Source organism: Ranitomeya variabilis, chromosome 4 (assembly GCF_051348905.1).
Source record: "Ranitomeya variabilis isolate aRanVar5 chromosome 4, aRanVar5.hap1, whole genome shotgun sequence".
Classification (NCBI taxonomy): domain Eukaryota; kingdom Metazoa; phylum Chordata; class Amphibia; order Anura; family Dendrobatidae; genus Ranitomeya; species Ranitomeya variabilis.
Genome location: NC_135235.1, coordinates 229,109,858 through 229,124,619, shown reverse-complemented (window position 1 = coordinate 229,124,619; position 14,762 = coordinate 229,109,858). Strand labels below are relative to the sequence as shown.

The 14,762-nt window shown below is 34.5% G+C and overlaps 1 protein-coding gene across 1 annotated transcript; it reads left to right on the top strand.

Moving 5' to 3' along the window:
* The first annotated feature begins 3,853 nt into the window (after positions 1 to 3,853).
* On the top strand, positions 3,854 to 14,458 carry LOC143768725 (alpha-tectorin-like). The gene is made up of 8 exons (XM_077257378.1): positions 3,854 to 3,984; positions 4,309 to 4,369; positions 4,548 to 4,580; positions 7,878 to 8,008; positions 8,411 to 8,692; positions 8,854 to 8,991; positions 9,106 to 9,265; positions 14,024 to 14,458. Exons 2-8 carry the CDS (start codon positions 4,333 to 4,335, stop codon positions 14,194 to 14,196), a joined length of 954 nt encoding a protein of 317 aa, XP_077113493.1. The 5' UTR covers positions 3,854 to 3,984; positions 4,309 to 4,332; the 3' UTR covers positions 14,197 to 14,458.
* Positions 14,459 to 14,762: the final 304 nt, after the last annotated feature.

The following is a 14,762-nucleotide window of genomic DNA, read 5'->3' as shown; positions in this document are numbered from 1 at the left end:
GCCCAATCATCTTAGTGCTTGATACAAGGAATGGTACAGCACTTAAAACGTTCCTAACACAAGAATATGAAATCTGTGCTTCACCCTTGGACATGTTGGGAGTTGAGGATAAGTTATACCAAGTTATAGGTGGTAATTCAGAATTATTTTAGAGAGACCACTGACCAAATACACTAATCATTGCTGAGCATCAATCAGCGGCTGGATAGATAAGCATTAAAATTAATTATTAATCAATAGGGGAAGAAAAAAAGTTTCATTATCCCATCGTATTATTAAAATTAGGTATTAGTTATTTTGCTATTCTCATTAAATTCAGTGGCTGAATTGCTAACAGGACTCATAGATTATTTTATTTCACCTCCGGCTACATCACTAATACCTGAATAAACACAAGCGGAATTATCTCTCCACGACACAAGTTTACCACCTGTGCTTTTCCCAGGGACTTACTGATACAAGTGTGACCACATCCAAGGTCCCAGGATACAGATTTGGCACCAGAATTATAAGTTAGATAAATAACCTGATAGATATAAACCCCCAGGAATATACGCCAACAGCAACTTCACAACACAGAGTATCAATAATATTAGTACAAAACATGCGTCAGGAATAGAAAAGATGCACATGATCACTTAACCTGTATCAAAAAATGTAAAGGTGTTATTCACAGTATTGATATGATGACACATCCCCAAGATAAGTCTCAAAATTAGATAAGCGATGGGTGCCAATCATCAATCAGATGCTACCAACCTCTTGATTTTGAATGATTCCTGTTCTTGGCTGTGGCTGAGTGCAGTTAAAAATTGCAAGACAATATTTGTATTGATTTAGTAGGATCACTGCTGATTAGGACAAGGGACTTGAAGTTGAGAGCACTGTTGACTTTGAGGGAAGCGATTGCTACAGGAACGTGTGGGAGTCACAGATACTCAGCTACAAACTTAAAATTCTTTCCTCTAATATTAAATTTACCTTTGGTGTGAACAAGTATTAACAGTAAACAATTATTGTTCACAGATTTGTATTGACTGCAAAAAGATTCTACAAACGTTGGTCAAAGGTTAAAACAGAGAGGTTTCTTTTATTTATTAAACATAAGTTGAACCACTGTAGGAATGAGATTTTTAGTTTATTATTTACACCATAGGATATCAGGGAGCTGAGGATAGATGTTCATTACAGAAAACACACAGTATTAATGGATTTCCAGCTTATTATTTACACCCTAGGATATCAGGGAGTTGAGGATAGATGTTCATTATAGAAAACACACAGCAGTAATGGATTTTCAGTTTTTTATTTACACCCTAGAATATCAGGGAGCCAAGGATAGATGTTTATTATAGAAAACACAGTAGTGATGAATTTCCAGTTTATTATTTACACCCTAGGATATCAGAGAGCTAAGGAAGGTAGTCCACTAGCAGCACGCCCTCCTTATCCCAGAACACAGATACCATCAATTTAGTGGCTGATTTCTTTCACCCTGAACTTCTCTGGACTAGGAGAACAACTGTGCCTCCACTCTTTTGCCTGCTCCTTGGTTTCAGGGTCATACAAATAAATCCAGGTCTTGTCCATTGTGATGGGCCAATCCAGGAAGTTCTTATCAGTCTGGAAATGCTAACAAATGGACCGGGAAGTTTTCACTCGCATGCTTTTATGATCTGTTGTCAAACATTTGCGGACCCATTTTGCAGATAGCTTCTTCATGTCTAAATGTTAATGGATAATTATACAAACATGTTCATGGGAAATCCCCATGATGTCTACTATTGCTTTAGCTGAAATTCGCTGATTCTCCAGTATGAGGTTGGGCACAGCATCGACAATCTCTGGAACAACAACCACTCTCGGTCGTCTAGGACGTTCCGCATCGTTGGTGCTGAAATGGCTCGTTTTAAATATGGAAACTCAGTTCTTAACTGTAGAATATGAAGGGTATTGATCCTTCAATGTCTGTGACATATCACCATGAATATCCTGTGTGTAATGACTCTATATAATACATGAGTTTCACTTTAAAAGGCCTTTGAGTGACAGAAATGCGTTGGGTTTTAACTGTTTTGGATGGATCCACTTGTTTTAACAATGTTCTAATGAAGATTTTTTTCTAAATGTTTCCACTTTTTTATAAATGTTTCGCCGTGCTTCACCACCGGCATTTGGTACCCAAAGGCTTTGGTGTTTTCAGCATCGCATCTCACAGAAAATTTGGTGCACTCTCATTTATTTTCTTCCTTCAACCGATAGCCTCTGTTTTCTTTGGTGCAGAGGTCTCTGTGTGTATGCAACCATCAAGCATATTGTTCTATTTTGTTTGTTTGCAACAATGGTGCATTTTTGCCTCCATGTGAACGATTTCTCTTGTGAACAGAACCCCATAAACCTTTTTTTTAAGATTGGACTCGATCCTCCAGTCTTTAATGATCCACTTCTTCAGTCTTGGAGACAATGTGATGCTCAGACATAAGTGTTTGTTTTCCTGAAGAAATCCTTCTGACTTAGGACATGGAGGAAGCTCTTATGTATCTTGGAAACTCGTTCTGCGTCCTGCTACATTTCTCACCAAGTGAAGAAGAAAAGCAAATGAAGTGGAATTAAAGGATAAACCCGATATTTGGCAATAACTATGGCCGAGCTCCAACAAAAATGAACCAGGCGGAAAGAGGAACGAAGAGAAAGAAAAGTTTTGTTGTATTATCTCTTCTTAAAGGGAAAGTTCACTTTTTTTGCATCATCAGTGGATACAGTGAGAATTTAGAGTTTGGAGTAGTGTGACCCCCATCGATCACTATAAAGATGGACCCAATGGTGTATGTTGAAAAAATGGGCAAAAAAGAAAAGTCATCACGGTAATGGGTATAGTTACCCCAGACAGAAAAAAACTTTTTCCGTTTTCCCTATGAATAAATTTAGCCCTTTTCTCAAACTTGGGGCATTTGCTAAGTTGATGTTTATTTTTGGTGTTAAACAATCTAAATGCTGATTATAAACAGATGGGTATGCAATGGACCAAGGAACAGACTGGTATATTAACAGTCAAAATCAAGGTTACTTCTCCAATAGAATTAAAATATTTATTCTAATGAAAATGTCCGACGCGTTTCACGATCGCGCTTCTACATTGCAAGTGAATGGGGTCACATTGTAACTCCCGAGAGTATTGGAACTGCAACAAGAAAGTTCCGAGAAGTGCGACCTCAAATTTTCTGCTTTGTATCCCATTTACTTGGTTGTGCAACAGCACAAAAAGCTTTGTCCAGTGATTAGCTGCAGGGGTCACTTGTGATGAAGACATTACATCACCGCTGCAGCTAATCAACAGAGACCGGAAAAGTAGCAGGGAGCAGAGCAACAACTCAAAAATAATCTAAAGTAGCCAAGCCTGTTGGAATTTCTTGTCCCTCCACCAATCAAAAATGTTGATGGAAAAGAATGATTGGGCATGTTGGATTTCAACATGTCTGATCTTTCTGCTCCTAATTGGACAATACCTTTAAAGTTTGGATTGAAAGCGAGAGTATGGGAACTGGTGGACTGCAGACGTATCCTAGAAATTTCCAAAAACCATTATCACAGTCGATTTTCAGATGAGCAAATCTTCCAGACATTTTACCTAGAAGACGTTATATATAAAGGCTCGTTCGCACCTTTAAATCTAATTATTGCTTAATATTCTTAATATTCTAAATCTGAGGTTTTATTCTCATTTCTTAAAAGTTGCAAAATCCGGATTGTAGAAAATGGTGAATCATTGTTTGATAAGGGCAGAGCGGTGTGAGAGGAGACAATATGGCCATGTTTTTTTCACTATTTAAATACATCAATATTATTACATGCTGTGTACACATCTTCACACATGCAAAGCTTAAAATATGTTGTAACATTATGTCTCCACCCCGGGGAACTTAATATATAAAATGATATCGTGCCTAAGTGTCCTTAGTCTCTGATCGATCAGACTATAGCGAGGTAAGAGCATTTCCTCCAGCTGCGACATCATCCCTTACAGGTGCACGTTCTCACTTGGTCAGGTGAAGCAGATCACTTACTAGGATAATCTCCAACTTAGAAAAACAAAATCTATAAAATATCAAATTTTTTTGGATTGCTGACGCATTTCGGCCCATATCTAATATGCACATGGATTTGGACTTGTTTTTTGCTATGGAGATATGGGGGGATAAAAGTAGAAGTGACCCCAAGACCTGGTGCTCAGGAGGGCACAAAATGACTAAATGGAATATTTACCAACATCAGGACTTTATTAATAAATATTTTCTTTTCCACTTTCAGTATTTTGGATAGAACTTAGTCAACATGAAGACCACATCTGTGACTTCATTGCTGCTGCTGGGTAAGTGCTATATAAAAAAAAAAAAAAGAAATAAAAATGTTCAAAAACAGCAAAAAATATACCGTAAATACTTTTTTAAGCTTTTTTGTTTGCTTTTTAACTATAAAAATTTTTTTCAAAAACAGCAAAAATAGTCATGATAAATATGAACTAAATGTTTTTGTTTGTTTTTTTGCAGTTTTAATTTCAGTGCACGGATCAGTGGAGTCAAGTAAGAATATTTTTTTCCACTTTTCTTTTTATATTTTACACTTATCTTATTTCTTTTTATATTTTATACATTTGATTTTGTGATAAGTATAAAAAAAATTAAAATGGTAAAATGTTTAAAAAAAATACAAATTTATAATATTCAAAAAAATTCCAAAAATTGGAATAATCTGGCCAAGATTTTATCAAAGAAACCAGGGGGAAAATTAATGATCATGGGAAAAAGTGAAGGAGCTTGTTCAGTAAGAATTTGGGACTGGAAATTACCTGCAACAATGTATGTAATAATGTTACATTGTGGAACAGAATAAGTCAGATACTTATATAAAGGAGAGTCCGCAGTCATCTAGAGGTATGAATTCGATAGACATTTAATTCTTTTGGATTCGGTAATATTTAATTCAGGTCTTAAAGGGATTTGGGGGGGTACGCAAATTAATGCATTATTGTAAAATGTATGCAAAAAGAAGAAACTTCTTAATTTATTTGCTGTTAAAATTTTACTTTATCCTCCAGTTGTCACATGTGGCGACTTTCAAAGCACAGAGTACAGAGATTTCCAGTCTGTGCTTTGAGCGGAATGTTGCAGGGGCGGGGCTCAGTCAGCAGTTCTCTGGGTAGTGAGCTGTGATTGGTGATGTCATTGGAGGCGTTGCAAGAAAACTAAGCTTGTGTGATCTGAACAGTGATGTTATATTGATGCCCTGCTATGTATAGCACAAGTGATCAGATGATCGCAGCTTTCAGTCCCCTATGGGGACTATTAAATACAGCGAAAAAGAAAAAAAATGTTTTTAAAAAAAATAAAAATAACTTTTGCCCCACTATAAATAAACAATAAAAAATACACATATTTGGTATCGCCGCGTTCATAAAAAGTTTGATCTATCAAAGTATAAAATAAATTAATATGATCGGTAAATGGCGTAATGATGAGAAAAAAATCTAAATGTCAGAATGAAGGGTTTTTTTGACCACCACAACATTGCAATAAAAAAGCAATCAAAACATCGTATCAGTAAAAACGTCAGCTCAAGGCAATAAAAAATAATCCATCACTCAGCCTCAAATCCCGAAAAATAAAAATGTTATGCGTCTCGGAAAATGGGAACAAAAGTAAATAAAATTTTTCTACAAATTTTCTTTTTTTCGCCACTTAAACAGGCAATCCCTGTATATTTTGTGGCTGTCAAACAGGGCTCAAAGATATTTTTCGAGCATGCTGTAGTCACTCAGTTAGCACCCGAGCATGCTCAGATAACGCCTTATCCTAGCACGTTCGCTCGTCACTATTGGGGACCACTGCTCTAGTTTCTGCCTCATTGTTCCCCTAGGCCACACAAAGACTATTTGGTGTGAATATCAGCACCTGGGACATTGGTAATCTCTAGAAAATTCATAGTCGGTCATTTAGGAGGAACATTACGAGACTTTATAGACAATGATTTATCCACCTTGAGACTGTATGGGAGTCTCAAGATGGTGCTTTATAGGTGGAGAGAGTGGGCATTGAAATCTGAGACTGAGCGCACTGCCTCCTGGGAAATGTAGTCTCAGGATGGTGCTTTATAGGTGGAGAGGTGTTGGGCACTGAAAGGTGGGTAAGAGCACACAGCCTATTGGGAAATGTAGTCTCAGGATGGTGCTTTATAGGTGGAAAGGGTGGGCACTGTAAGGTGGGTCAGAGCACACTGCCTCCTGGGAAATGTAGTCCCAGGATGGTGCTTTATAGGTGGAAAGGGCGGGCTCTGTAAAGTGGGTCAGAGCACACTGTCTCCTAGGAAATGTAGTCTCAGGATGGTGATTTATAGGTGGAGAGGGCGGGCACTGAAAGGTGGGTCAGAGCACACTGCCTCCTGGGAAATGTAGTCTCAGGATGGTGCTATATAGGTGGAAAGGGCGGGCACTGTAAGGTGGGTCAGAGCACACTGCCTCCTGGGAAATGTAGTCTCAGGATGGTGCTTTATAGGTGGAGAGGGCAGGCACTGAAAGGTGGGTCAGAGCACACTGCCTCCTGGGAAATGTAGTCTCAGGATGGTGCTATATAGGTGGAAAGGGCGGGCACTGTAAGGTGGGTCACAGCACACTGCCTCCTGGGAAATGTAGTCTCAGGATGGTGCTATATAGGTGGAAAGGGCGGGCACTGTAAGGTGGGTCAGAGCACACTGCCTCCTGGGAAATGTAGTCTCAGGATGGTGCTTTATAGGTGGAGAGGGTGGGCACTGAAAGGTGGGTCAGAGCACATTGCCTCCTGGGAAATGTAGTCTCAGGATGATGCTTTATAGGTGGAGAGGGTGGGCACTGAAAGGTGGGTAAGAGCACACTGCCTCCAGGGAAATGTAGTTTCAGGATGGTACTTTATAGGTGGAAAGGGTGGGCACTGTAAGGTGGGTCAGAGCACACTGCCTCCTGGGAAATGTAGTCTCAGGATGGTGCTTTATAGGTGGAGAGGGTGGGCACTGTAAGGTGGGTCAGAGCACATTGCCTCCTAGGAAATGTAGTCTAAGGATGGTGCTTTATAGGTGAAAAGGGCGGGCACTGTAAGGTGGGTCACAGCACACTGCCTCCTGGGAAATGTAGTCTCATGATGGTGCTATATAGGTGGAAAGGGTGGGCACTGTAAGGTGGGTCAGAGCACATTTCTTCCTGGGAAATGTAGTCTCAGGATGGTGCTTTATAGGTGAAAAGGGCGGGCACTGTATGGTGGGTCAGAGCACACTGCCTCCTGGGAAATGTAATCTCAGGATGGTGCTTTATAGGTGGAAAGGGCGGGCACTGTAAGGTGGGTCAGAGCACACTGCCTCCTGGGAAATGTAGTCTGGAGACACAAAGGGAAGATGGGCAGAGTTCGGAATGTAAACAATAACATAAAATAAGTATGGATGCAGGAATATAAAAGTCATATAAAAAAGGAAAATAAAGGAAACATTGGGATTTGGGAGCTCAGTGCATTGACAGCAATATTGGTTTATTTTATGCATCGATTTTACCTGCAATACCCCTCCTGACCAGATGGTGAGCTGTAACAAGGAAAAATGCTGAAATAAGCCATACTCGATCATTTTCAAAATCTTAACGCAACTCCTAGGGGAAACAAATGAATAACCGTAGCTTCATTATAATTGTATAACAGGGAATCTCTGGAAGTTACAACTAAAACCAAACTTTTCATTCCGTCTTGGCAGCAAGAAGATGCTCAGAAAAGTGTGACGGATAAGAGCAGATCTCCAAAACACTGAAATCTCTCCCCTTCCTGTCGCTCACAGTAATCTTACTTGTTTTTTTTCTCGTGATCTAGATGATGTTCTTTACCCATATGGTCTCGATCAGGGGGACGAAGTGACCCCAACGGAAGATGATGGGACTTCTGGCGAAGTGCAGCTCTCCATTGAGTTTAAATTTTTTGGCAAAAAATATAAATCTCTTCACGTAAGAATATTTTTCTTTTCCATATGTTTTGGGATTTTACAAGAATTTTATGTTTTTTTATCAATTGTTATCTACTTTCCTTGTCAAATATTTAAAAAAAGATAAGAAAAATTTGATTTTCGAACACCATGACATTTTCCAAGGTCCTGACCTAGTATTATATTATAATCATGAAAATTAAGTCTTAAATGTAGTGCTTTCTGGGAAAATGTATGCAAAATAACTCTTTCCTTGAAGAATAAAAATTGCGTCTCTAGCGCCACCTATAGGTGACTACCCCATTTACCCTTTTTTTATTTTTTTTATTTGTTTCCCTTTAATCTAACGTTTAATGTTATCGCCCCCTGCAGGTGACACGTGGCATTTCAGGCACAATCTGAATCATAACTTTATATATTGCAGGTAAATAATAATGGAGTGATTTCATTCAATATGGCCGTTTCCCAATACACCCCAGACGCTTTCCCCCTCAGTAATGGAGAAACTTTCGTCACCCCCTTTTGGGGAGACGTGGACAATGACTTAGGGGGCACCGTGTACTACCGGGAAAGCACAGACCCTGATCTTCTGCAGAAGATATCAGAGGACATGAAGAAGCACCTGCCAGAGCTGCACTATAAGGCCACATGGGCGTTCGTGGCCACCTGGGACAAAGTGGCGTATTATGGGTCTGCATCTAAAAAGGTCAGACATACATACAACCATTAATCTACTGGTATCAATGGCGGTAGAAGATGACAATGTGCAGATTACTAGTTCTGGTGCCACCTGTAAGAAGAATTTTTTTCCTAATACCAAAGTTTCTAAACTTTTTCTTTTACTATTTTTGACATTTCCTCTATTAGGTGAACACCTTCCAGGCCGTCCTCACCAGTGACGGTTATAACTACATCGCCATCTTAAATTATGGTGACATCCAGTGGACGACTGGGACCGCCAGCGATGGAGACGCCTACACTGGACTTGGTGGGACCCCGGCTCAGGTGTGTATAACAAGCGCCACCTGCTGGTGATCTCTGGTGCGTCAGCAGATATCTGTATTCTGGAAGTTCCCCAGATACAATGTAACTCTGTATATATATGTGTATATATCACAGGCCGGATTTAACAGTGGAGATGACACTCATTACTTCAATATTCCCGGATCCAGAACTAACGAGGTGCTGAAGATCCAGTCCACATCTAATGTCAATTACCCTGGACGATGGGTATTCCAGGTCGATGACTTTAAGGTTCCCGGAGGCTGCATCTTCCAAGGTATTTCCTTATTTACTGCAAGATACAAGATAATGAAAACATGCAAAAATAATATATGATTAAAACCATCATTCCTTAATCTAGCTATCCATCCATTTATCTCTCTGTTCCTCTATATCCCTCCCTCCATCTATCCATCCATCTCTTCATCCCTCCATCCATCCTCTCATACATCTCTCTGTCTCTCTGTTCATCCCTCCATGAATCCATTCATCTATTTATTAAACCATAAATTCCAAAATCTACCTATCTAATATCTATTATCTATCTATTATCTATCTATTATCTATCTATTATCTATTATCTATCTATTATCTGTCTATTATCTATCTATCTATCTATCTATCTATCTATCTATCTATTATCTATCTATTATCTATCAAGCTATCTATCTATTATCTATCTATCTATTATCTATCTATTATATGTCTATTATCTATTATCTATCTATTATCTATCTATTATCTATCTATAATCCATCTATTATCTATCTATCTATTATCTAGCTATTATCTGTCTATCTATATATCTATTATCTATTATCTGTCTATTATCTATCTATTATCTATCTATTATCTATTATCTATCTATTATCTGTCTATTATCTATCTATCTATTATCTATCTATTATCTATTATCTATCTATTATCTGTCTATTATCTATCTATCTATTATCTATCTGTATCTTATCTATCTATTATCTATCTATTATCTATTATCTGTCTATTATCTATCTATTATCTATCTATCTGTCATCTATCTATTATCTATCTAGCTATCTATTATCTATCTATTATCTATTATCTATCTATTATCTATCTATCTATCTATTATCTATCTATTATCTATCTATTATCTATCTATCTATCATCTATCTATTATCTATCTAGCTATCTATTATCTATCTATTATCTATTATCTATCTATTATCTGTCTATTATCTATTATCTATCTATTATCTATCTATCATCTATCTATTATCTATTATCTATCTATTATCTATCTATCTATCTATCTATTATCTATTATCTGTTTATTATCTATCTATCTATTATCTATCTATTATCTATCTGTCTAATATCTATCTATTATCTATCTATCTATCTATTATCTATCTATCTATTATCTATTATCTGTCTATTATCTATCTATCTATCTATCTATCTATCTATTATCTGTGTATTATCTATCTATTATCTATTATCTATCTATTATCTATCTATTATCTATCTATTATCTGTCCATTGTCTATCTATTATCTATTATCTAACTATCTATTATCTATCTGTATATTATCTATCTATTATCTATCTATCTATTATCTATTATCTTTCTATCTACCTATTATCTATCTATTATCTATCCATTATCTATTATCTATCTATTATCTATTATCTGTCTATTATCTATCTATCTATCATCTATCATCTATCTATCTATCTATTATCTGTCTATTATCTATTATCTATCTATTATATATCTATTATCTATTATCTATCTATCATCTATCTATTATCTATTATCTATCTATCATCTATTATCTATCTATTATCTATTATCTGTCTATAATCCGTCTATTATCTATCTATCTATTATCTATCTATTATCTATTAACTGTCTATTATCTATCTATCTATCTATCTATCTATCTATCTATTATCTATTTATCTATCTATCTATCTATTATTTATCTATTATCTATCTATTAACTATTATCTATCTATTATCTATTATCTATCTATCTATTATCTATTATCTGTCTATTATCTATCTATTATCTATTATCTGTCTATTATCTATTATCTGTCTATTATCTATCTATCTATTATCTATCTATTATCTGTCTATTATCTATCTATCTATTATCTATCTATTATCTATTATCCATCTATTATTTATCTATTATCTATCTATTACCTATTATCTATTATCTGTCTATTATCTATCTATCTATTATCTATTATCTATCTATTATCTATCTATTATCTATCTATCTATCTATTATCTATCTATTATCTATCTATTATCTATCTATTATCTATTATCTATCTATCTATTATCTATCTGTCTATTATCCATCTATTATCTATCTATTATCTATTATCTTTCTATCTACCTATTATCTATCTATCTATTATCTATCTATTATCTATTGTCTATCTATTATCTATGTATTATCTATTATCTATCTATTATCTATCTATTACCTATCTATATATTATCTATCTATTATCAGTCTATTATCTATTATCTATCTATTATTTATCTATTACCTATTATCTATTATCTGTCTATTATCTATCTATCTATCTATCTATCTATCTATCTATCTATTATCTATTACCTATCTATTATCTATCTATTATCTATTATCTATCTATTATCTATCTATTATCCATCTATTATCTATCTATTATCTATCTATTATCTATCTGTCTATCTATCTATTATCTATCTATTATTTAACTATTATCCATTATCTATCTATTATCTATCTATCTATCTATTTTCTATTGTCTATCTATTATCTATCTATTTTCTGTCTATTATCTATCTATCTATTATCTATCTATCTATTATCTATCTATTATCTATTATCTATCTATTATCTATCTATTATCTGTCTATTATCTATCTATTATTTATCTATTATCTATCTATTACCTAATATCTATTATCTGTCTATTATCTATCTATCTATTATCTATTATATATCTATTATCTATCTATTATCTATCTATTAGCTATCTGTCTATTATCTATCTATTATCTATCTATAATCCGTCTATTATCTATCTATTATCTATCTATCTATCTATCTATTATCTATTATCTATCTATTATCTATCTATCTATCTATTATCTATCTATTATATATCTATTATCTATTATCTATCTATCTATTATCCATCTATTATCTATCTATTATCTATTATCTATCTATCTATTATCCATCTATTATCTATCTATTATCTATCTTTCTATCTACCTATTATCTACCTATTATCTATCTATTATCTATTGTCTATCTATTATCTATTATCTATCTATTATCTATCTATTACCTATCTATATATTATCTATCTATTATCAGTCTATTATCTATCTATCTATCTATTATCTATCTATTATCTATTATCTATCTATTATTTATCTATTACCTATTATCTATTATCTATCTATTATCTATTATCTATCTATTATTTATCTATTACCTATTATCTATTATCTATCTATTATCTATTATCTATCTATTATCTATCTATTATCCATCTATTATCTATCTATTATCTATCTATCTATTATCTATCTGTCTATCTATCTATTATCTATCTATTATTTAACTATTATCCATTATCTATCTATTATCTATCTATCTATCTATCTATCTATCTATCTATTATCTATTGTCTATCTATTATCTATCTATCTATTATCTCTCTATCTATTATATATCTATTATCTATCTATTATCTATCTATTATCTATTATCTGTCTATTATCTATCTATTATCCATTATCTGTCTATCTATCTATCTATCTATTATCTATTATATATCTATTATCTATCTATCTATCTATCTATCTATTATCTATCTATTATCTATCTATTATCTATCTATCTATTATCTGTCTATTATCTATTATCTATCTATCTATTATCTGTCTATTATCTATCTATTATCTATCTATTATATATCTATTATCTATCTATCATTCTATCTATTATCTATCTATTATCTAGCTATTATCTATTATCTATCTATTATTTATCTATTATCTATCTATTATCTATTATCTGTCTATTATCTATCTATCTATTATCTATCTATTATCTATTATCTATCTATCTATTATCTATCTATTATCTATTATCTATCTATCTATTATCTATCTATTATCTATCTATTATCTATTATCTATCTATTATCTATCTATTATCTATCTATCTATCTATCTATCTATCTATTACCTGTCTATTATCTATCTATTATTTATCTATTATCCATTATCTGTCTATTATCTATCTATCTATCTATCTATCTATTATCTATTATGTATCTATTATCTATCTATCTATTATCTATCTATTATCTATCTATTATCTATTATCTGTCTATTATCTATCTATCTATCTATCTATCTATCTATCTATTATCTAGCTATTATCTATTATCCATCTATTATTTATCTATTATCTGTCTATTATCTGTCTATTAACTATTATCTATTATCTATTATTTCTATCTATAATCTATCTATTATTTATTATCTATCTATTATATATCTAGCTATTATCTAGGGCAGGCAGCATGGTGGCTCAGTGAATAGCACTGGAGTCCTGGGTTCACACCCCACCAAGGACAACATTTGCAAGGAGTTGGTATGTTCTCCCCGTGTTTGCGTGGGTTTCCGCCGGGTTCTCCAGTTTCCTCCCACATTCCAAAGACAAACTGATAGGGAATCTAGATTGTGAGCCCCATCGGGGACAGTGATGATAATGTGTGCAACCTGTAAAGCGCTGCGGAATATGTTGTTAGCGCTATATAAAGTTTATTTATTTATCTGTCTATTATCTATCTATTATCTATTTATCTATTATCTATCTATCTATTATATATCTACCTATCATCTATCTATTATATATATATATATTATTTATCTATCAATCTATTATCTATTATTTATCTATTATCTATCTATTATCTATCATCTGACACACAAGTGATGTCACTTTACATTATTTCTTTATCACAGCAAAGTTTGCTAAGGAAGGTGAGGATTTCTGGAGCGAGGCCTCGTGCAGCACTAAGTGCAGGTGTCAGGGCGGTAAGGTGTCCTGTGGGGAGGAGAAATGCCCGGAGTTCGGCACCTGTGAAGCCTCAGGATCTTTCTTCATCTGCAAGATTCAGAACAAGGGCTGCTTCTAAGACAATGGCGTCAAGACGTTGTCCGCCATAACATATGATATCCCAGATCTGTAGAAGTGCAACATCGAATCTAGTCACAGCCGTGGGCAACCTATAGGGCAACCAATGGCAGAATAAGTCTTAAAGAATGGTGGGAAGATCTCCTTATGGTTCTTCTCGTCTAAACCCCCACTTATGTAAACACTACTCATTGTTTCAAGTGAGTGATATAAACTGTATTTTATATATAGAGGATCATGCAATAATAAAACACTTATGACCACGTGTCGTGTCCTCCGTATATACATTAGATAAGTAAGCAATATTGGATTTGTCACGACTCTATTGATAGGTGTCCCGGGACGAGGGGCTCCTCTGTCCCTAAAGCTAGGGGGCGCACTAGCTCGCTCTGTTCCCTGAGTTACTTCTGATGGTGAAGACACCGGGGCCACGTACCTTGCGTTAGCTCCTGAATCCGCCCTCAGTCTGCACTCTTCCCCCACCAAGGGAAGATTGGAGTAGCGATGTACTATAACAAACCAACCAGGCTAACAAGGTAATACACACAGGGCTAAAGGAAAATACCA

Excerpts from the sequence above, each read along its gene's own strand:
- LOC143768725 (XM_077257378.1), top strand. The coding sequence starts at position 4,333 with ATGAAGACCACATCTGTGACTTCATTGCTGCTGCTGG. Across the intron at positions 4,581-7,877 it reads GCACGGATCAGTGGAGTCAA|ATGATGTTCTTTACCCATAT; the intron begins GTAAGAATATTT and ends CTCGTGATCTAG. Across the intron at positions 9,266-14,023 it reads CGGAGGCTGCATCTTCCAAG|CAAAGTTTGCTAAGGAAGGT; the intron begins GTATTTCCTTAT and ends TCTTTATCACAG.